General features: G+C 39.8%; 1 protein-coding gene across 3 annotated transcripts; it reads right to left on the bottom strand.

Moving 5' to 3' along the window:
- Window positions 1-297: 297 nt before the first annotated feature.
- On the bottom strand, window positions 298-22,221 carry LOC131460469 (immunoglobulin-like and fibronectin type III domain-containing protein 1). Of its 3 annotated transcripts, XM_058630990.1 has the most exons (25): window positions 22,021-22,221; window positions 18,497-18,583; window positions 14,494-14,613; window positions 14,070-14,212; window positions 13,877-13,976; window positions 13,707-13,751; window positions 12,918-12,951; window positions 12,616-12,799; window positions 12,358-12,471; window positions 12,096-12,264; window positions 11,686-11,958; window positions 9,853-11,535; window positions 9,301-9,408; window positions 6,706-6,830; window positions 6,419-6,560; window positions 5,989-6,282; window positions 5,552-5,848; window positions 4,754-4,933; window positions 4,490-4,618; window positions 4,085-4,393; window positions 3,432-3,517; window positions 3,146-3,338; window positions 2,756-3,052; window positions 905-1,231; window positions 298-798 (listed from the first exon to the last, which is right to left on the bottom strand). In XM_058630990.1, the coding sequence occupies exons 2-25, from the start codon at window positions 18,543-18,545 to the stop codon at window positions 791-793; spliced, it is 5,409 nt and encodes a 1,802-aa protein (XP_058486973.1). In that variant the 5' UTR covers window positions 18,546-18,583; window positions 22,021-22,221; the 3' UTR covers window positions 298-790. The 3 variants fall into 3 exon arrangements, with proteins under 3 accessions (XP_058486973.1, XP_058486975.1, XP_058486974.1); XM_058630992.1 differs by lacking the exon at window positions 9,301-9,408 and having other exon boundaries at window positions 22,021-22,220; XM_058630991.1 differs by lacking the exons at window positions 18,497-18,583; window positions 22,021-22,221 and adding an exon at window positions 16,060-18,464.
- Between the last annotated feature and the right edge of the window lie 1,584 nt (window positions 22,222-23,805).

Genomic DNA, 23,805 nt, shown 5'->3' with positions numbered 1-23,805 from the left:
AATAAAACAATCTATCAATAGAAAGTTTGAATAATTATGCAAATTAGTCAGTTTCAACATGTAAGTCATTTATTGACTTTTGTAGCCCATCTAAGCACTTTGGATGATATTGTAAAATAGGGCAGACGCTAATTCATGACTACTAGTGGTGTGCAGGTATAGACGTTGATGTCTCTACATGAAGATAGTCAGTAATCATAGATGACCCAAAGGGATTATGATTTACATAATGATGCTAAGTGCTTGTTTTTTCTCCAAAGTGAAGTGCAGAACAAAGATTCCACAAAATCACAAAAGCAGTATGAAACGTTTATTTATTTTGTTTAACACCCACACACAGTTTCTTATGCGACATGCTACAACACTTTTCATGTCAGTATGTTTTCTCAGTTTCAGTTGAGGGAAAGATCCACAAATATGGCTAAATGAATATAATTTAGCTAGAGTGAGCTGCATTACTTAGGCAAACGCTGTTTAAAAAGCACATTTCAAATCAATAAGTCACTGCCCCATAGCGTAATGTAAACATTTTTGCTTGGATCATACATCGTCATTCCACAACTCCCACATTGGCAATTTAAGCTTTCATTTTATTTTGAAATCAACACCTTTTGTGACTTTCACTTGAGCTTCATGTCTACAAGTGTGACTTTAATAATGAATATTCACCAGTCTATCTACATTTGACAGAAAGAGCTAACCTCTAAAGACAGTGTGTAGTATCTGTGAATAAACAACACAATCTTAAGTTTGGGGGGTAAAACAGTTCAATCGTCTTCAGTATGTTCATTTAAAATTCTGCAAAAAAAGAGACAAAGGAAGTCATTAGATTCAAATTTCAAATAGGCTGTTCAGAATAACTATATACATATTAAAAATACAAGTGCATTCTATTAATTATTACCTCTGACTGTCAATTTAGTGGAGCAATCCACCCTCCCCAATGCGTTTTCTGCAACAACCTTGTACTCTCCGGTGTCCTTAGGTCCAACCCTCAGTATGAGCAGAGAGCACACTCCGCAGGTGTTGGAGATTAGGTAGTTAGTGTTGGTGTTGAGACTGAGATTGTTGCGCAGCCATGTCACGTGAGGTGTTGGGTCTCCTTGTACAGCACAGCTCATGTAGCATTCGTACCCGTCAGGGGCAGTGTGCAGTTTCAGTGGGACCAGGAACTTGGGAGTAGTCTGCAGATTACAGGTCTTTGACTCTGGTATGTTGATAGTGAACTTTTCTGGAAGACAACAGAATGCATTGCATCAAATCAGAATTCAAGTCAGTGTTTTAACATCCATTTAAATTCTAGAGTTTTCAAAGAGATTCTCGCTTCCTTTTTTGCTACCAGGTAAAATGACTAATTTGTGATTTGTAATATCAAAAATAGATTTTTTGTCCTAATATAGCGTGATATGTGGACCACATCAAAACACTATTAGTGTTCTACTTACTATTATTATCATACTATTATTGACCAAATTATACGTACACTATTCCCTTTCTGCCACTAGGAGTCTCTCATTCCAAACAATAACTGAAGACCTAGTTTTAGGAAGCAGCATGGCATCATGGGATTGTTGTCTTGTTTGGTTCCCCTGTGTGTTTGCACTTTACAGGAAGAGCTTTGGGCGGCAAAAATGTGCAGCGGACAACAGTGAGTATTTTTGATCCATTAGTGAAAAATCCACATTATCCATTGAAAAAAAAAAAAAGAGACATACTGACTCATTGTGTGTGCTAGTAATACTGAATATTTCCTCCCTCACTCTGATGTTTCTTAGGGAGATTGCCCTGGATGTCATAGCATAGAGCTTTTCAAAGCGAATGACGTCCTTTAAAGGCAACCAAAATGAACCGGTTTGTAGTCTTGAATAGAAATACAGAGTTTTATTCAAGGTGTTGGAAATGTTTTGTCTGATTTAAGTACACAACTTACTACACCTACTACAACAAATGTTACACTAGTCTCATCATTTTCAGATATTTCAATGATACAATGTTACATATTATATCTTTAACTGGTGAATATCATCAGACTATTATAATTTCCATTCGGATCAAGCACAATATATAACTGTTAATAACTGAAAGGTAAAAAAATAATTACATTTGCCCTAAAAAGTACTCTTGCATTATTTCATCTTCTTCCAATAGGTTCCAGCAGGGCGTACACTAAGAGGTGCCATGCTGCTTAAAGTTTCCAATGTCAATTTTAAGTCTGTATTCACACTTCAGATTTATTTAACACAGATCAAAGTTGTTCTTCATTGTTATCCTCATTCTTTCATCATGCTTCTTCGTCATATTTTAGTGTCCTTCAGTGCAGCTCAAAGTTCTCCACCCAAATACTTTCTCGTCTCTGCAGTCTTTTTTATCAAAGTTCAACATTCTCCTTCATTGTCCCTCATTCTTTTCTCTCTTGCCCTAATTTCTTTATTCTACTGGATTCCTCCTTGCACTCAAAGCTCCTCAGCCCCATCCTCCCCATTCTCACTGTTGAGAATCTTGCTGTGGCCCACGCTATATATTTTAAAATGGGCTTTTATATAGACAAAGATTTTACAGACATTAAAATAGAAAAGCATTTAGAAACAATCATTTACAGCGGCACAGTACATGTATGTATTATACATTGACATTGTGTCTTCAAACATGACGATCGATGCTCAAGTGAAAAAAAGGATGGTTCAACTTCATTTGTTGCTTAGTAAAATGTGACTTTCTAATAAAATAAAAGTCAAATAAAACAAAATGTTCGTACCTTTTTTGGCGGGAATGAGCCATTTGGTTGATTCACTTGGTTCGGAGGAGCCCATATCATTCTCTGCATACACTCTAAACTGGTATTCTCGACCCGGCAAAATGTTGCAGGCAGTGAATCTATTGTTGAAGATGTGATCTGCAGTGGTGTGCCATGATCTTTTGTTGGAGTCACGCTTCATCACCTTGTAGTGCAGCCTGTCGTCACGTTTCTCATCTGGAGATGCGGTCCATGAAATGGTCACTGTACCCGGCACGTTTTCATCAAGCTCCACAGGACCCGGTGGCTTTGGTTCATCTGGAGTACAAACACAGAGGTTTTTCCACTTCATTTTCAAAAGACTTGATTATGTTTAAAGGAGGAAGTTACACTATTTTACTATTTACTCACCTGTGACTCTAATTTCAATGCTGAATGTTTCTTGGCCAACAATGTTCTTAACAATGATCGTATAGATTCCAGTGTCCGTACGCTCAGCAGAAGGAATCAGAAGCTGGGATGTGCCCTCTGCATTGCTGATGGTCACTTTCTTAGACACTGGAGTTCCACCTTTCAGCCAGATGACTTCCGGCCAAGGTGAGGCCTACAAAAAGTATAATTTCACAAGAAATGATTCATTCCACATAAGAAGTATGCATGGTCATTAGAAGTCATGTTGAATAACTTGCCGAAATACCTCAAAGTTAATGTTGAATCGTGCAGAGTTCCCTGCTCTCACCACCATGAAACTCTTGATTTTTGCATCTGTGAATCGTGGCCTCACTGAGTAAACAATGAGATGCAGGTTAGTTCAACACCGGTCATTTGGTTTTTAAATTGCTCATTGAAGAATTAAGGGCAATAAAAGTCATTATCAGTCATTTGGGTCATTTCACTTTGAATAGAATCCATAATCCATAGGCCTCTTAATTTGTGACCTACTGGTGGAAAACTCCAGGTATTTAGCCTCTGTAGGCTGGATACCTGTCTAGAGAACAGGTTGAGTATCTGTCTTTAGTTACTTGTCTAGAGGCACAGAGAAACAGTTGGATACCTGTCTCTCAATACCCGCCTAAAAGGGGCAGAGAGAACAAGATAGAGGATAAATACCTAGAGTTTTCCACCAGTCAGTTAGAAGTGAAGAAGCCTCTTGGATAAGAGGTGAAACATCGTCCACTTAGCCAGCAAGTCAACTTAAAACTAGTTCAGTTAGCCTACATTTAAACTCTAGATTAGAAGATAGAATGACCTGGATGACTGATAACCTTCACAGATAAAATAAAGCTATATACATACAATTAAATCTGTTTGATATGAGTCATGAATAACTTGAAAGGGAATTCTTTTTACCAGGAGGAGGCATGGCAAGGATATAATTATTCAGCTCCAGTGGTAGTCCGTCTCCTCCATCATTAGTAGCGAGTACCCTCACCCAGTACATGGCCAATGACTTCAAGCCTCTCACTGTGTAGGATGTCATGGTGATAGCATTTGAATTGCAGCAATCCCACTCCGTGTTTTCAGCAAGCCTAACTTCAACAAAATATCCTTTGGCTTCATCGTGCTCCCCTTTAATGTGTTTGGGTTCGTTCCAAGACAGGGAAAGAGTTGTGTAGGTGGAATCTGTCACTTTCAAGTCCACGACTTTCCCCGGGGGCTCTGCAATGCACGATTTGCACGAAGTGAGTGCTTGTTGTATGACGTGTTAGCATGATAAAATGATGACAGTCGCAATATTTCTAAATGTCCACCTACTTTTAGGGTCCCTGGCAAACACATACTCAGAGGGTGAACTGTATTCACCCGCCCCAGAGTTATTGATTGCCGTCAAACGGAATTCATACGCCAAGCCCTCAATCACGTCTTTGACGGCAAATTCCTTAGCTGTGGACAAAATATACAGGCATACAGTTTGATCACACAACACACGTATGCAATAAAGGCAAGACGGCGTAAAGTCATCAATATGTAACACACTGACATAGCATGATCAAACTGAAGCATTGAAAGGAGAAAAACCTCTTATCAAGTCATCAGATGGGTTGACTTGACCCCACAGGTTGCTGCCCTTCTTGCGTTTCTCGAGGTTGTATCCCAGAATACTGGTTCCTCCGGTGTCAGAGGGAGGAGACCAGGAGAGGGTAATGCAATTTTTGCAGGCACTCACCACCTTTGGTGCCGATGGAGCTCCAGGGTATGCTGTGCACACACACAAATGTTTAATAATATCTTTTGATCATTTCCTTGTGTAAAGCAAGCAGCATGACTAATACTCATAATTAATCAATTTTTTTAAGGAATACAATGACAAAATAAGCTAATAATACTGTAACTAGGGCTAGGTGATCATGGCCAAAACATTTAAAACAATACAAAGTTTGCAATTTAGTCTGTCAATAATTATTGTGATAAAATGTCAAATGGTTAAATAATGAATTTTGCTTTTGAAAGAATGTTGAAAAAAACATTGAAACACTTGTTACACACAGAAACATTTTGGAACTATGTGTTTCACAATGCATAGAAATGATATTGATATATATTGTTAATTAAATATTGGCCAGCCCTAACTGTAACTGAAAATACTGTAACTTTTATAGGCAGCTTTCTGGAATTTAAACTCTGTGTCTGTAGAATTGAAATCAAAACCTGAAGCCATCAAATGGCTAATAATTTGTTAATGGTTAAAGATTTCTAATTTAATGATGGTTTCAATTCTACTGTACTGAAATTCACTTCACCATTTCAATGCTGGCACAATCTGGTTTTATAAAAAAGCAAGAGGCTTAATGTTTAATAATTTCCATCAGCGTCTACCTTTTGTGCCTGCTTGAATGTCTTCTGTTTCCATCATTTCACTGGTGTCTATTTCAGTCTCCGCTCTGATGCGATAGCAATACCTCTTGCCATGGTCCACATCAGTGTCCCTGTATTTGACCTCGGGCCCAATTGGCCCCACCTTCTTCCAGGTGTTTCGGCCAACCTGTTGTCGTTCAAGCATGTAGTTTCCAATCTTGCAGCCACCACTGTCTTTTGGGGGCCTCCACTTGAATTCAATTGCGGAGGAAGTCGCCTCAACGATCTCCAGAGGTCCCATCGGAGGAGTAGGTTTATCTGCCAATAAACAACATGGCATTGAAAACACTTGTCTTTGCTTAATGCATTACCCAAAGTACAACACTTATTCATGTGACATATTTATTCAAAGAAATGTTTGTTGGTTCAATTTTTCATCTTCATTTTCCCATACGTACCCATTACAACTAGCTCGGTGACGGCCTCAACAGTGCCAAACTCATTTTTGAGTTTTATCTTGACCTCGCCGCTGTCTTTGCGCTGCAGCTTGGTTAACAGCAGGCGGCTGTAGTCCTCTGCGTTCTCAATCTTGATGTTTGATTCCTCTGAGAGCTCCTCGCCCTCAAGGTACCACTGAACCTTTATAGGTTCCCGTCCAACATAATGTAATTTGAAGGTAGCTTTATGTCCTTTCTTCACGGCTACAGGTTTTGCAAAGGCTTTCAGTTCCTCAGCGTCAAACCTTGGTGGGTCTAAATGATAAAACAGCCATTTAAGCAGGATCGTACAGGCATCTAATAATGTACATTTTTTTAAATCTCAGAGCACCATGCAGTACTCTCAAATTTAATCACTGATTAAGTTTATTATTATTTTTTTATCTTTTACCTTCAACAACAATTATGGCCTCGGTTTTCCGTCCATCCGCTTCAAATTTATATTTTCCAGCAAATTCTTCAGTTACTTTGTGAATTTTCAGCCTGTGGAAAGTTCCATCTTTTGAAATGGTTATACCCCCAGATGTTTTGATCTTGAAAAACAAAAATAACAACGTAACACATATTAAAACACTCTTGCCTGAGCCTCTGATTTATACAAATCTGCGGGGCCATATTACTGCACATATAACAACCCGGCCCTTTATGCTACCGAGTACGTTTCAATTCTGGACTTGCCTCATTTCCATCTTTGTACCAGATTCCTTTACAGTCCTCACTGCTCACTTTACACTCCAGCTCTGCTGCTTCTCCAATAACAGCTTTACAGTCAGAAAGCCCAGCATGAAAGTGAACTCCGGGGTCTGAGGATTGATCGATCATGTAAATGAATGCACATCTGCATACAGTTTGTCGCTTAGTTGTTTTGTAGTGTTTGAAAACAATTCCATTGAATGTATACGTTCATGTACTGTATATGATATGAGTGCATTGTCTATGTAATCCAAGGATGTACACACTTACCTCCCTTTTTAAACAATCATGATGGCTTCTGTTGATAGCATGTATATTATCATTTACGTATAGAATACACTCGTCAAAAGCTTTAATGTCAGAGAATATGTCTAAAGGTTTCTAAGAGATGAAAGAAGAATACATCTTGTGTCAAACTTGATGACGATGCCTTCTTGGTTAGTTTGAAGCTTGATTGTCTTGTTTGGGAGTGGCCCTCTTCAAGTTGAACGTTTTGGGGGAGTTGAAATCTTGGCACAGCTTATACGGATATCATTAATTGACTCTTCTCTCCTAGCTTCTGTCTAAATACACATGTAAATAGAAATACCTAGGACTGATAGTTCCATAATCATTAGAAGAAAAGATCATTTTCTAGGTGCTGTGAATAAAGTCTTCAGTGTGAAGAAACCGGTTCAGAGCATGGTCATCCTCCATCCTGTCTTCATCTTTCAAATATGCAAGAGTTTGTGTGTGGATACAGTCGTTACACAGTTGTATCAAGACAATGGTCGGTACTACAGTTGTTCATTTGAATAATTAACCTCAATGCACTGACTCATCCTGATAAGGCAAGCAAGATTGTTAACACAGAAGCACAAAAAGCACAGATGCATTTAAACATTATTCTCACACAGGCACGCGCGCGCACACACAGCCTGCAAAACACAGTAAATGTGAGGTGGTGGTAAACACAAATAAAGAGTAAATTGACTGCTGATGTCCACCCTGCAGATCACAGACATCCAATTATATTACCAGTGCTAATATATTCTCTGCAAAAACAATTCTAAAGCAGTCACTGTTATAACATCTGAAAAATATATATACTGCTGTAGACCAAAAGTTATTTGTGCATGAAATTTAATTAGCATTATCTACAAGCAGCCTCAAGGTTAATACCACTATCGCTGATTGCTTTAACACAAGGCTTTTGAAACAGTTATACATTAAATATAGCATTGTGCTAAGTGGTCACACACTATTTGTTGTTTTTCCTCAATCCACTGAAAAAGTCATCTGCTCATCAAATGACTTTATTCAGGGACAATGCTTCCCATGAAGCAGTGAATACTGCACCTGTAATCTTACCACTAACTCTTTCCACAATCACTGGGCCATGTTGTGCATGGCCTGAATGCTTGCCAGCTGCAGTTGGCTCGCCACCGTCTGCACCTTCATCATTTTCAGCAGATTCATCACAGACTGCTGCTGGCTCTGTGCCATTATCACCACCGGCACCACTCGTCTGTTTTTGCTTTTTCAGTTTGAGGTGATATCATCGTAATTATCATCAATCCAAAGTTTCTCATTTGCTGTTGGACATGCCTTATAAATAAGATTCATGAAAACAGTGACAATAAGAATGCAAATGTCAAAATAGCATGGAAACATCAGCAGCTATAGAGCCAACTATAGAATTAACTTCAGTGCAAAAACGGAGGTGACTTATTATGAAAAATCTGAAAATAAATAAAAACGTGCTCCATATGAAAATATAAATGTCATGTCTGGAAAAAAAAAAGAATGTTTTATTGCTAAACTGCACTTGATACAGACTGAATGGATTTTTATTTATTTGGAAGTGAAACAACTTTGTGAAAAAAGGTTCCCATAATAACTTACTCTAGAAGCTATTCCGCTTGGCCTCTTTTCAGGCTTACAAATACAGAGTTTTCACTAAACCTACTTTCTGAATCAGAAAACTTACCATTGCCCTTCTTTCAGGGTTCACAAAGGCAGAGATTTCACTAAACCTACTTTCTGCAATGGACCCCTAGTGGCAGTGAATATTGTACATAACCTTCAAACAAATATCTATATGTATCTACTACACAATTTTGGAGGAAGAATGCCAATAGCATTGCTAATGCACAAAACTACGTTTGTTTCATTTATCGATTGAGTCATTTCAAATTACGTTTTATTATTCACTCTTGTCCAAGTTAGTTTATGCAAAAAAAATCTGCAGATAGTTAATGAGTTAATCATTTAAGCGCCTGGTTTTTGGTTGATTATGGACAGGAAACCAATTAGACATCAAGGCTCTGGGACATATGTGATCTAAATGGCGCCATAAGAAAACAAGTTTTATCATTTAGGCTTGACCTTTGAAACATATGTTTCTATGGTTTGGCATTTTGCTAATAAAGCAGAGCACTATAAACCATGTCAGTGCTATATGCATTTAGGTTAAACTGCATCTAAGTTAGGAGGAGCTTAGAATTTCCTACAGGCTGTAATGCCAAAGTTATTTTAATTTCAAAATGGTGTTAATAGTACTTCACTCCTCTACAGCATGCAACCACTGACAGCTCTTACCAACAACAGCCTCCTTAATGACCACATTTTTCCTTTTAGATCGTGTTCCTGTTTTCCCAGACTTTTCTCCTTGTTGATTTGTAGTTTCCCCATCAATATTATCCTGACCTATTAGTGATAATAAATAGCAGCTTTATGCAAGAAATAAAAAAGATGACTGTCACTGCTGACTTTATAGTTGTTTCCAAATTTGTGGACAAAATATTGTTCATCTGTTGAGAAGGTATTTTAATAGAAAACCTAATGAGGATTAAGATAAATATGATAATAAAAGTTCATAGAACAGACCAGTAAATACTAGATAGGGTAATAAATATTAAAAGAACTGCAAAATGTAGACATAGAAAGACATTATCAACAACAAAATACATACAATTTCTACTACACCTGCTATGTTTAATCTCAATGAACAGAAATTATCTCAGAATTAAACATGCATTACTATAAAAACATTTTATTGGCTTGCGTAAATAGTTGCATAGTAAAAAGGACGACAACTAAAACACTACTTAGTTTTGGCTCAACATGCATTCATGTGAATTAATTTCTTACCAATGGCTGTATCTGGAACAAGTTGACCTCCTGCACGCTTCCTGCGTTTTTTTTCTCCGTCCACTTCATATTCCTCAAAATCGTCTCCAAGGTCTTGACCTCCAACGCCACCTCCAACTCCTCCAGGTCCTCCTCCAATTTGACCTCCCACTCCTCCTGCTTGACCTCCCAGTCCTCCAGGTCCTCCTCCAGCTTGACCTCCCACTCCTCCAGCACCTCCTCCAGCTTGACCTCCTACTCCTCCAGCAGCTCCTCCAGCTTGACCTCCCACTCCTCCAGCAGCTCCTCCAGCTTGACTTCCCACTCCTCCAGCACCTCCTCCAGCTTGACCTCCCAGTCCTCCAGGTCCTCCTCCAAATTCACCTCCCAATCCTCCAGGTACTCCTCCAAATTCACCTCCTACACCGCCGGCACCTCCTCCAGCTTGACCTCCTACACCGCCGGCACCTCTTCCAGCTTGACCTCCTATGCCACCGGGACCTCCTCCAACTTGACCTCCTACGCCGCCGGCACCTCCTCCAACTTGACCTCCTACGCCGCCGGCACCTCCTCCAACTTGACCTCCTACGCCGCCGGCACCTCCTCCAGCTTGACCTCCTACGCCGCCGGCACCTCCTCCAGCTTGACCTCCTATGCCGCCGGCACCTCCTCCAGCTTGACCTCCTACGCCACCGACACTTCCTCCAGCTTGACCTCCAACTCCTCCGGCACCTCCTCCAGCTTGACCTCCCACTCCTCCGGCACCTCCTCCAGCTTGACCTCCCACTCCTCCAGCTTGACCACCCAATCCTCCAGGTCCTCCTCCAGCTTGACCTCCTACCCCGCCGGCACCTCCTCCAGCTTGACCTCCTACGCCGCCGGGACCTCCTCCAGCTTGACCTCCTATGCCGCCGGTGCCTCCTCCAGCTTGACCTCCTACGCCGCCGGCACCTCCTCCAGCTTGGCCTCCAACTCCTCCGGCACCTCCCCCAGCACCCCCTCCAGCTTGACCTCCCACTCCACCATAACCTCCTCCAGCTTGACCTCCAGCACCTCCTCCAACTTGACCTCCCACTCCTCCAGGTCCTCCTCCCACTTGACCTCCCAGTCCTCCAGTACCTTGTCCAGCTTGACCTCCTACTCCGCCGGCACCTCCTCCAGCTTGACCTCCAACTCCTCCGGCACCTCCTCTCACTTGACCTCCCAATCCTCCAGGTGCTCCTCCCACTTGACCTCCCACTCCTCCAGGTCCTCCTCCCACTCCAGCTCCAAATCCAGCTCCAGTGCCACTTGCACCCTCTCCTCCACCTGCGCCACCATAACCACCACCAGCTCCTCCTCCTATGCCACCATCAAGTCCAGCAGCGCCAGATCCTCCAGCACCACCAGCTCCTCCTCCTAAGCCACCATCATGTCCAGCAGCGCCAGATCCTCCAGCACCACCAGCTCTTCCAGACCCTTTTGACTTTGCTTTCTCCTCAGCCGCTGCCTTTCTGGCCATTTCTGCCTCTGCCCGTGCTGCTGCATCTGCAGCATTTCTCTCTTCTTGAGTTTTCTTGGCATTTTTAATTTTTTCTTCCATTTCCTTCAAATATTTTTCCTGCTGTTCCTTTGCGATTTTTGTCAGGTCTTCTTCATTGCAGCCCCCAGCCATAGTAGTTTTGCGCGCCACCTTCTTGCCTTTGTTTGTAGGATCTTTGTCAGCTGTAAAAAAATAAATTTTATCAAATTTTTATCTATTTGCTTAATTCAGAATTATTTGATGTGAGGGGAAAATACAATACATCACACTTAAGCATTCATCTCTCAAAGATTAAAAAAAGGAAATTCATCAAGTAATTCTAATTTTCTCACCTTCAACTATTAGCCAGGCATTGCATGATTTTATTCCTGCGACAGCGGCGTAGATACCGGCATCCAAAGGCATACAGTCCCGCACAAGCAACTTGTGGATCAGCTTATCTTCAGATACAATGATTTCATGTTTCTCACTATTTGACAGTGGCGCACTTTTACCATACCACTTAATCTCATGCATGGGTGCAGTCAGGACACATTGGAAGACGGCATCCTCCCGTTCCTCTGCCTTGACCTCTTGTATTTTGACAGCAAACTCGACCTCAGGAACTGCAGGATTTCAGAAAGGCATAAAAAGAAACCAACACAGTATTAGATTTCTAATATCAATTTACTGTATATAAGCAAGATACATTAGGGATTTAAAATCTAACCATCACAATCATTTTGATTGATGACTTACTTACCTTTAAAGTCTGTGGAAAATACATTGACACCCTCGACATCCACTGAGTAGAGTCCAGCGTCCCCTAAACCCAGATTTTTAATTGTAAAAACATATTTTTTGCCAGTTCTTTTCAAACTATGCTTCTCGGTCTCGCTTGCTTCTATGTCGAAAGGAACCATGACGCCATCCTGCAGAGTGAAGGGACATGTTGCATTTGTGATGACACATAAATGAGAAAGAAGACAACCAGATAATGTGAGAGCGAGCTAATAATGCCTCACCTTGTACAGGAAAATCTTGCTTGTGGGATCCTTGAGGTCCATGTCCAACTCAATTGTTGCGCAGTTCGCGTCATTGACCTCAATAGGTTTCAGTGTGCTGATTTGTGTCACAAACTACGATAGAAATCAAGATACAACACAAAATTATAAAGTATAAGCAAGTCGGTGTGTCCAGTTTAAGACCAAACGAACATCAAACATTAACAAAACAGGAAATACTGGTAATGGAATGAAAATGGCAACGTGTATATTACACACCTCTGCAATCTCAGCCTCTCTCTCTCTCTTCATTTCTTGGAGCTTCTTCAGCATTCCTCTGAAGTCAGTGATACCGTACTCAATGCAGATCTGCTCATAGTCTTTCTTGTCTGCGCTAAGCAGAATTTCCCAAACCTTCTCGTCTGGCTCCATTTTCTTTGCCTGACGTGTTCCATCAGTATTACTGCAGTGTGATAGATTGAATTACTGTTGTTACATTCCATGGGAAGGGTATTGCTCTCATACTATCATGGAAAATATAGGCATTGACATAATAGTCAATTTTAACATTTAAGACTCACCGTTTTTTAAGGCCTTTTCTTAAGTCAGATATGTCTGCGGAACAATAACAAAACATGTTGTTGATCATATGGGAAGGCTATTTGTTTATGAAAGAGTCAATTTTCTTTATAGTCAAATAAGTTTTGGGTCAGAAATATTCTGTTAAATTCTGTGTTCAACACCAAGTGTCTCCCAATTTATTTGGACTTTTAACTATTTGTTTACTGTTTATAAAATAAAGGAGCTTGTAATCTGGTGCAGTAGACATGGTAGGCGCAGTCTTACTTTGTAGTGTGGGCTATAAAGATTAATCACATATTGGTGGATCAGACGTTACATTGTGCCTCCTACTGTCCTGAAACTTTGCTCAGATGTGGAAAAGCAAGATAATCTTTTCAAGAGGAACCTTAGCAAGTGTGATCCATTGCAGATGATGAAGCCTTCACACACTCTGTAGAGTTCCAAGTGACGTTAAAAAGAGAGCCTTTCATTTAGATGTCGGTGCACGGTGACATTACACTTTGACAGATTCACCATGACGGGCATATTTTTTCCCAATAAATCCAATTAGTATCTTGTAGTATCACTCCAAATATTGATTGAAAAAAAAAATATATATATATATATATGTGAATGTGTTTTTAATGGAATTGTGATGCCAGTTTGTGGCCTATGTGTCTTTGAGAGACAAAAGCAGTTCATTTTAGCTTTCTTTTTGTGATAATTGTGGTGTATATACCCCTCAACACCCCCCCACCCCCCCCACACACACACACTCTCGTAAGATAAAACTCAAAACACAACCTCACCTTTTGCCTCGGTCTTTTGAAATTCCTTTTTCTTAGAGAATCCAACTGTGAACAAACAAAAACTTTGGTTTCTGTCGCCTGTTTATCACAGTCTCAGTAGAAAATTTCATGCAAACCGTATCAAACACATTTGAGAGAAAGAGCAGCGTGAGAACAATAAAGTTTTCTACCTGCAATAACATTCAAGACAACAGTGCAAAGGGCTCTTCCATATTCATTCGTTGCATAACACTTGTAGGTGTCCGCATCCTCTGGGATAATCTTAGGAAACTTGTTGAAATGCAAACTCAAAATTAATAAGACGTTATTATCACTGAAATCAGGACGTATTGCACAGCATCGAGTGCGACATGCAATGTTTACCTCCAGTGTGTGTTCGTGAGATGACTCATCGTACTTTTGCAGGCAAACATCAGGGTGGAAATGTATTTCTCCATTTGCTCTGCTCCATGTCACAGTAGGTGTGGGAGTGCCCACCACAATGGCTTTAAAAAATCCATATTTACCTAGAAGAGAGGACAAAATGAGGATTTCCTTTCAGTGACAAATTATTCATGGCTGTATGTTCAGTGGCAATGGCTGTGATGCTGTTTGTGAAATTGTGGGATTACATTTAGATAATAGAAATAAGTGAAGAAAGAGGTAGGGCACGGCTTTCAAGGTCCTATGACCTGAGCCACCAGGACATTGTCTGCATGTTATTTGTGAATTACTGTAGGTTTAATTGTTTGACCTAAAAACTATAAATTGCCTTTAGTCTTTTTTCATGGAGATGTGAGTAAATTACCTTCTTGAATAGTCAAAGCAATTGGTTTGCGGGTGAAATCAGGAGTTGTCATTCCCTCAGGAAGTTCCTCCATAAACTGTGTTATCATGACACCGGGAACTTTGGACTTCTTCTTGATACCTAATCAAATAAAAACAACGGAAATTAGGAAAATCGTGATGTCAAATTTAAAGATGCTCAAAAATAATTTGTACAGTTAATGTGGAAGTGATGTTGACTTTTTTTTTTTTGGAAGGATCTCTGGAAATCAGTTGGTGTGTTGGAAGAAGCAATGATGCTTACCAAGACATTTAGTTTAGACAAAAGTGGATGAAAAATACCAATCTAAAACCCAAACGATTAAGAAAGTAAACATTTGTCAGTGTAAAATGCAAACAGTCACATTTAAACACGTCAGGAGAAGAAAGAAATGGGTTTCAGCTAAAAAAAAACGGCCACAATAATATAACAAACTCTTTAAGAATTAAAGAGATAACTAACTTCTTTTTGTCTATTGTTTACTTTTGCCTTAATATTTTTAATATTATCAGTAATTGTCTGTATGAATATGAGCCCCTAATGAGTATTAGGGCCACATTGAGAAACTTTTTTTTTTGACAGACTTCAAGAATAAAGTCTTAATTTACGAGAATAAAGTATCTCCTTGTTTGTGAAACGAGAATAAAATCGTCATTAATGTATTTGTTTAATATTCTAACCTGTTTATGCTAAAATAAAATATCCTGTTACGAGAACATTTCACTTCAAAAGTACTACCCCTATTCTAGTAATACAAAGCTGAATGCAAATGGGTAAAGTATTCCTCTAAGTGCTATCCATACTGATGATGACTTTTTAATGTATGCATTAAAACTATTTTACAGATGTGTAATACTGTATTTAAACATCTTTATAAAAATGCACTTTGACAAATTTTAGGCCATAATAATAACAATACTTTCACATAACTCTCACTTTCGGCTATAAACATAAATGTTTTTGCGTTGTTGAAAATGCGAGCAGAAGTTTTTCAGAATGTGTGACAATTCTTATTTAACTTTGAATTCATTCGTTTTCTACTTGGAGCTTACATTTTTGTCGGACTGAACCCATACTTTACAAGTTATTATATGCTTACTATTGAATTGTAGTTATGCAATATTTATGATTTAATACTTGTCTGCTGTTTTAAATTCTACAGTAGCAATCGATGCTCACTTCATTTGAGACGTGCTGCTGCGATGTTTGGACAATGACACAAACCTGTTTTCTGTTGTCAAGATGTTTTTGCACGTTGGATTCATATGATCGGCATCATTTATTCATTTGTAGGGGCACAGCGGATGACATCTGGAGTTAAATAAACACCCTACAGTATGCAACCATATTAAATAAATAGTGCACGTCATACATCTGCAAAAGGCCTTAGGCCATATGCATTTTCTTTTTTTTTCTTTTATTAATGTCTTTGTGATTACGTGTTGTTGCATTGTTATTGTGTTTTGCAGAAACCCCAGAACCCTAAGAGTATAACAGGAATAATCTACCCAACAGAAATCTTGTGGGGGGTCGGGGGGGGGGGCTCACCAGCTGCTGATCACAGGGATTCTGCTGCTCCAGGGATCCCTGCTCTTTAAATATTTTCACTTGACATGAAAGACCTGCAATAGGCAGAATATTAACTCTAGAATATATATATATGTACTGAATGGAATGAGTAGGATGCCCCAGCATTTTGCAGTCCAAAGTGGAATGGAGGTGAATTGCTTGTGACAAGTGCGAATGAACAGAGTTATGTTCTGTTAGGGTTCACACCGTGGCACAGCGAGGATGACACAGGCGCCGGTAAAAAACAATAGAGATAGCAATTAAAACTGCATGTGTAAGCCGTGCAGGCATTGATTTCATGGGTCAGTCAACGGGAAGTATTTAATGGAGGAAAATTAGCATAAATATGGTACTCTGAGTGTTAAATAAATGCCCTTTGTTGCAGCCATTAGATGTTTAAACATGTCGACGGTAGGGCTGTCACTTTTTATTTGAAATTTGAACATGTGTTCGCAAGTTGGAGGGTGCACTAGTGTGTCACCTACTATTTGTTTGAGATTTTGTGGAGACAGTGACAGCCCGAGTAGATGGCCTGCTATCACTGCTCAGCTCCCATAAAACCTGTTACACAGCAGGACCTGTTTTGCCTGTTTTATTACCCGTTTTTTATTACCCATGTACCTGCTTGTGTTTTACATCATCATTGTCACTCTTCAGTACTTTCTGTTGTAATTAGGAATGCGCTGATTTACTGGCTGTACACGGGTATTGCCTGATATTCACCTTGACTTTCATTGGTTTATCAGCAAAATAGGATGACATGGCTAATTGAATAAGTAGTTGAATGAGATGCTAAAAGGGCTTCAAAGTGCTATCTTAAATCACGGAAAGGTAGTACTAATAGTTATTTAATACATTTTGGTGATTGAATTTGTGATAACGATAAGTGTGATGGGCTTTGTTTTTATATAATGTACCCGTATAAATACGTCATTGACCACTGCTCAAATTAACCTTATATTATACCTTATATTTATTTGTGTGGAAGTTGTCAAAGTGGCATTTTTGTTATAACCTATGAGATAAAAAATAGACTCATGACAATCAACTGCTGTGCCATCCAGCAACAGGCTGCAGCTCTTATTCATATGGAGGTTGTTTGAGATGTCACAGTGAAATGCATCTGTTGTGACACTCAAAGTTGGCTCATCCCATTCTGGGTGACGAGTTTCAAGCAGTGATGATGATCACGTGATGCATGCGACTCAACGCAACATGAAGTCATGCACTTACAGGAAGGTGGATCGTTTGTGTTATCGGATTGTCTTTTTCTTTTTTTCTTGCATACCTTTGTCGTCTGGGTGAACTCCCTCAGAACCTCCGACTTAACACGCAACGTGACAGCAGGAGAGGAAACAGGACAGGGAAACATTAATCCTGACAAAAGCACCATGGCAGGTTGGAACTTCGACAGGATTACGGACACATAATGAAGATACAACACAACAGTGTAAAGTAAGTAACCCCAAAATGGGAAGCACACAAAGACACACAGACACACAGACACAACTGGAGCAGACCAAAGTCTTCAGAGACACACAAAGAGAAGTTAGTCAAAGACAAAATATAATACAGTATGTTAGCAATATGGTTACTGCAGCATGTACATGTTTTGCTAGTGCTGATCAGCCTTCATTTCAAGCTCACTCAGACATTTCCTCATCTCAGGATGATTCCTGCACAGTGCTTGAGAAACAATTAGTTGGAATTTAATTTAAAGTAAATCTCCATTTTGTCTTGTACCCAAAGAGGAATGGGACGTTGTTTGATTTTCAGTTTCCTCTTCAACCGTGGCAGCTGTTAGTGACGGTCTCATTCATTTTGGGTTGTTCTTCAGAGAGACCGAAGCAACACTTTGTCTTAACGTTGTTTTGGTCCTCCGGAGATTATTTCCTTTGAACATCTCATTGTCGGACATCTCTGTTACCTGTGATCGTTTACTGGCGCATTGGAACATTTGCATAATTGCATCCTTGGGAAGTGGAAATTGACCAGTAACAAAGGCCAGTGTCACACTCTAATGTGTTGCTTCTGCCAAAAATACGGCACCTGTTCCTTGGCTCTAAGAAAACGTCTGTTTTCTTGACGTCATGGATGCAATCAATGTGGTCATTTCAGAAACCGTAGATATTGCTTAGAAGACGTTGCTCTGGGGTGCGTCTTTATCAGAAATGCTCAGGAGTCACTTTTAATGCAGTGTTATTCCAATATTTTGTGCATTCCACGTCTTCAAAAAAGATTTTCTGCACAGGGAACCAATCTTCTGTAATCGTTGACGTTGCCTTCTTCTTTAGTAAGTTCTTCTTTTTTTTTGCTAGTGATTTGAGTCTTCAAATGAGGATTTCAGGTGGCGACAGCTGCAATACAAACCTTTGAAATGCCTAAAAAGATGGGGCGTCCATCATTCTGCACTCACCCGCCTGCCCAGCGGCAGTTGGCTCGGTCACCTTTGACTTCTTCGACATCTTGCCGTCTTCCCCAAGCGCTGCTGATTCACAAGGCTCTGAAGAAGAATGCAGAGGTTAAGAAAGGGGAAGTCTGCAGAGTAGGCACACGTCACAGCTTTATTCAGTCATTCTCTTTTATAAAGGTTCAAGCAGAGGCCACTGCACACAGTGAAACATTTATTCCAAATCTTTGGAGGAAAGTGGTTTCAAAGTAGTGTAGACTTTTCCTTTCAATCCCTGCAGTTGCTGTGAGCAGTCAGTAAGAGGCAGCAACCAGTGTCATTTACAGTAACTGCAGGCCTTATCGTGGGGGTAAACATCTATCTTAGGAATCCTCTCCAGGAATGTGTTCATTAAGCAAGGTAGTTCAAGATGCCTCTGCTACTGCTAAAGTGTTCCTGTGCTTAATATTATCTGATTTATTTTACAGTTAAAAAAAATGAATATATTTCATGGAATGTCAGATTTTAATCTGCCTTTTCACCGGCTTTAGACAAAACAGCAGCTAAGCCCCGTCTTTCACCAACCTTCCACTTCTCTGTTCACTTGATTTAAATATTTCTGATGTGGGTAACTCAAGGATTTACATTATTCTTTCAATGGAACCGGATTACCACCCTTAAATCTGATTTTGGTGAGTTTTACATCAAAGAAAAAACAAAATAGTATGGCATATGACACTTATAGGCATCAACTGACTAATATGACACTTGTTTAAGTGCGAGCCACAGCTCATCTTTGTCATTAAAAGGTCACATGCGTCACTTTATATCATTATTACTTTGCAGTTGAGTTGATTTTATTCCCAGAAAAACAACAATAGGTGAGTCCTGTTTGAGCTTTGCTTTTAATGCTGTGTGTATGGTATTATTACTATTATTATTATTATTTTATAACATTATAATTATATTGCTTACTTTGGCAGTTATGAATAATGCAAATCAGTCATGTTCACCTCACCTCTATTCACCTCATAATCCTACGTGTTGATCCCACCTGTCTATTTGGCAATGTTTTTTTTTAAATTATATTTATTTTAACATTGATGCTCTGTCTGTTTCTCTGAACATTAAAAGCCCATGGTGCATTTTCAAATTTCAAGTGTTTCTTTTATAACCTTTAAATATTCATGAAATACAAAATGAATTGACCTTCTGCATATTTTATTCATTTATAAGACCGACTTTAGAGGAAGGAACACAATTGTCCAGAAACTGTAATGTGTGGTTTCACGCTCAAATGTTTCCCCTCACATTTCAAATGTACTCTGGCGTCTCATTGAAAAATAGTTGTGAAGTCAGTATTTTATTTCTACTTGTACACAAACAGCAGCATATGTTCGGAGAGGTTCTGTGCTCCAGCAGTAATCTTGGCTCTTGGTGTTTCTTCAAATTGAACCGCTCATCACATATGGTAAAAGCAAAACAGCCTGAAACAGGAGTCACTTTGGCAGACGGCCCTTTGCATTAAATGAAACCCACTCCTCGTCCCCTCTCACTGGAGAGCTTGCCATTTTAGCTGATTACATTTATAGTGCTGAGGCTCTTGTATGTTTTAAAGAAACCTGACTGGTGGTGGGGCATTAGAGACAAAATAACATAGATCTGGAACATGTTTCCCAATCACTGTTTCTCAGATTTGAAAGATTTGTGCTGCAGGCTGCATTACAGTAAAATCTTCTGTCACCAAGCTCAGAAATAGAGACTGCTCATCTGAAATGTTGGATGACTGTAGCAGAGAGGGTTTATTTATACCTCGGGCTGTTGTAAATAGAGATTGGAGGACATGTGATGATTGTATTGTGATTAAAAACACACACACAATCATTTGAGCTTGCCAACATACAATCCAAGTCATTTTTTTTTCATTTTTCAAGTCATCCCCATACCTTGTGATTCATAAATATTAAAATATAAAAAAAAAATCATAAAATCATAAAATGTTGACTAAAGAGAAATGTTGACATGGAATGTTCATATCGTTTCATGCACAGCTGTAAATAACAACTGCTTTTCACACAGGATGTTCATGTCCTAATTAAAATGGGTCGAATCCTCTAGTATCTTGGCAGTTTGTCACATGACTGGATTTGCATCATTCTTCGCTGATACAGTATGAACTGAACGATCAGTGAGTGCATCTTGTGCGTGGCCTCGTCGCGCACGATTAAACCCTGTGGTGTTTGTAATTCCATATCTTTCCATATGCGTCATTTGACATCATTTAAAGTTGACCTCTTCTCATGTTAACGCCATGAAATGACTTGAAAGATGTCGTGCCGTGGAGTCTTTTGAAATATAAGGGGATATGGGAGATGCAGGGCTGCAGACAAACAAATTACAACTAATGTGCCACTACTTCGTGACATGTCTGACATGTCAGCTCCCCCCACACACACACACACAGATGACTGCACGACTGACTACATACTCTTGAAAATGTCATTTCATCACGTCTCCTCAACTCACTGAGTGTTCAACGGAGAAAGTGTCTTCAGCTGTGTAACTCATGCAGAAATAGGCCTGATGACAAGGCCCTTTGGTGACAAATGAGCACTAATGCTGCTATTTGAACCTCCCAATTACATTGCACCTTTGATGAATTGTTGTAAGAGAGCTGACAAGTCCGGGAATTCACTGTAGTTTGTTGAGAGTTGCGTGAGAAAATGCTTCGGCTTGTTATGTAACTTTATTCTCTTGAGCCTTTCCCGATTGGTCGGGCTCTTCCCGATCTATGAAGTGCAATCGCATTGAAGGTAATTGCGTTCTGTGAAAATGCACTTTGCATGTGCACATCGTGAGAAAGAATCAGCGTGAGAACACAACAGCTACAGCTTGAGCAGTGTCAACCACAAGCCCTGTGTGCTTCTTTAATGTAAAAACAAAACTCACTTTCTGCCAAACGTACAACCCACTCCCTCCTTGCAAATCTCAGTATCTCAGGCTACATTGATTTGATACCTCCATCTAAAGTTAGTCATCAGCCAGCAACCTCACAGCACTGACCTCACTGCTATGATCCAGCTCTCTCCCTCCATTTAAAACAATGACATTCAAACTCAGAAGCCTGCATACTTTACTAAAATCATTATGAACACCAAATGACTCTCCTCCATGTCACTTAATCCTGCACAGTTTAATGTACACATGTACATTATTAATGTGATAACTCACTTTAATTTGATCAACTGAAATCAGAGAGCACATAAAACCCTATTTACTGTTAGTCCCTTTATTACTCTTCAAGTGCTGCACACTCGGCTCTCTGTAGAGGACAATGTCACGTCATTCACATGTGCTAGTATGATTTAGGTTTTTACTGTGATACGCCCACTGCACCTGCTTACACTGTGCGATGTTGCACGTTGCAGCTACCACTGATACATGTTTGCAGGCACTGACGGAGAAGCCATAAAGGCCGACTTTAGTCCATGTTTCAGCTCTGAATAAACACATTTCGTCTCATTCAGCCTCCTAATTTGAGGGCCACCTACCTGCTCACAGTCCTCAGTTCTCGCAGCTCTGTTCCCTGTCGGGCAGCAGTCTGGTCACACTGTGCCTTCCTCTGATTTTTTTTTTTTTTTTTCCCCAACGTAATAGAGTCTTCCACCAGTGTCCAAGTGTCGGTGCTTGATGCTCCTTTACTGCCCAGACCTGGTGGCTGCCAAAAGCTTCAGACTTTTTTTGTATCTGGGGAGACTCCAAAGACATTGGAGGCTGAGTGGGCGGTGAAGCAGTGGTGGGGGGGTGGGGGCAGATGAAGTGACACTCATGAAGATTAGAGTTTGTTTTGAAAGCCTTCAATGTTGACGAGTTCAAATGCTTAGACAGACAGGCAGAGAACAGCGGTCAGGTATTCTCTCAGTCCACCTCAGTGCTACAGTAACGGTCAACCACAACAAATAGGACATTTGAAAGTACAAACTGAAGGTGTCTGCTTTGAGGATGCCATTGGCAACAGCAAACACTAGAATGAAAATAGACTTCATATGGCTCACACGTTTCGCAGATGGATGCAGCTATGCCACTGTCAAAAGTTCAAGGCTGCAGCCCTTAAACACCTTCGGCCCGTCTCTTACACGCACGACAATAGCCTTCCAGTTGCATGTCTTGTGAAGGGTTTTTATTTTGAAGCGCATGTAAAAGTTGCCAGCCGCTATTTACGGAGAGGCTGAAATAAAGAGGTGATGTGTGGGTGCGTCACATTGTCCTCCTCCCGTGGAAGAGTCGTGCCAAACGCACAGCAGCTGCTCCATCAAACATCTGAAACCCGATCACGAGTATCAATAATAATACACATAATATAGCAAAGAAATATCGAGCATTAAAGCACCCTAAAGTGAATTTATTTACAAAAATAAGTAGAACTGTATGTATGCTGTATAACATAGATTACTAACAGGATGATTAGTTTATAACAACCCCAATTAATAAGCAGTTGAAGATGGATGAATGGCTATTCTGACTGTTATGTGTGTACCACACAACAGTCGTAATGACTGCATAAACCTTTCTTGCGCAAACTGTAAAACCTGTGAACTTTGCACCCGGCAAACGACAACAACCATAAACCTGTCAGACTTAAACAAATATACCTTCAGACTCGAGGAGGTCTGGAAATCTATTTCTGTCGGCCAGTATTCAGTGTACAGTACATGTATCTGTGCATAGATCAGCGCTTACATCATCTTTTAATGTTAAATATAACTCTGGGGTTTTTGTTACTTACTGAACTGCGATGGGAGTTCCATAATAATCCAGTACAATCATGCATTTGTGCCCGACATGATTTTAGGCGTCATATAAAGCACTTAACATTGACACATACATAGTGTACATGTTCACAAGCTACTTAAGTGGCTCAGTGGATTACTTAACATGACATTGGGGGATACGTAACACCACACACTTTATTGGCCATAGGTTTATCAGATGTCGTCTGGTTTCGCTGGTTAATTATTAAAACCGTAGTTAGTATTAACATGTATTAACAATATTATAGTGAAAAACCCAATGGTTCCAGTACTGTGGAAAATAATATGCGTCAGCTGATCAGGTTAAGAGGAGAGAAACAATTAACCATAACTAACTGTAACATTGACCTAATGATTTTCAAAGTATATACTGTGACAGATTGAATATAGTTTTTAAAAATAAAGCCCACACAGGCTGACCAAAGACATGCAATGATCAAAACCTCATTAATAAATGAATTTATCTTTTATTGTCTTTTATGTATTTATGAAATGCATTCATTATTGTTGATATTTGATGTTATT

This window comes from Solea solea, chromosome 6 (genome assembly GCF_958295425.1).
Source record: "Solea solea chromosome 6, fSolSol10.1, whole genome shotgun sequence".
Lineage (NCBI taxonomy): Eukaryota > Metazoa > Chordata > Actinopteri > Pleuronectiformes > Soleidae > Solea > Solea solea.
The sequence above is the reverse complement of the archived record's forward strand: the minus strand, read 5'-3'. Positions and strand labels throughout refer to the sequence as shown.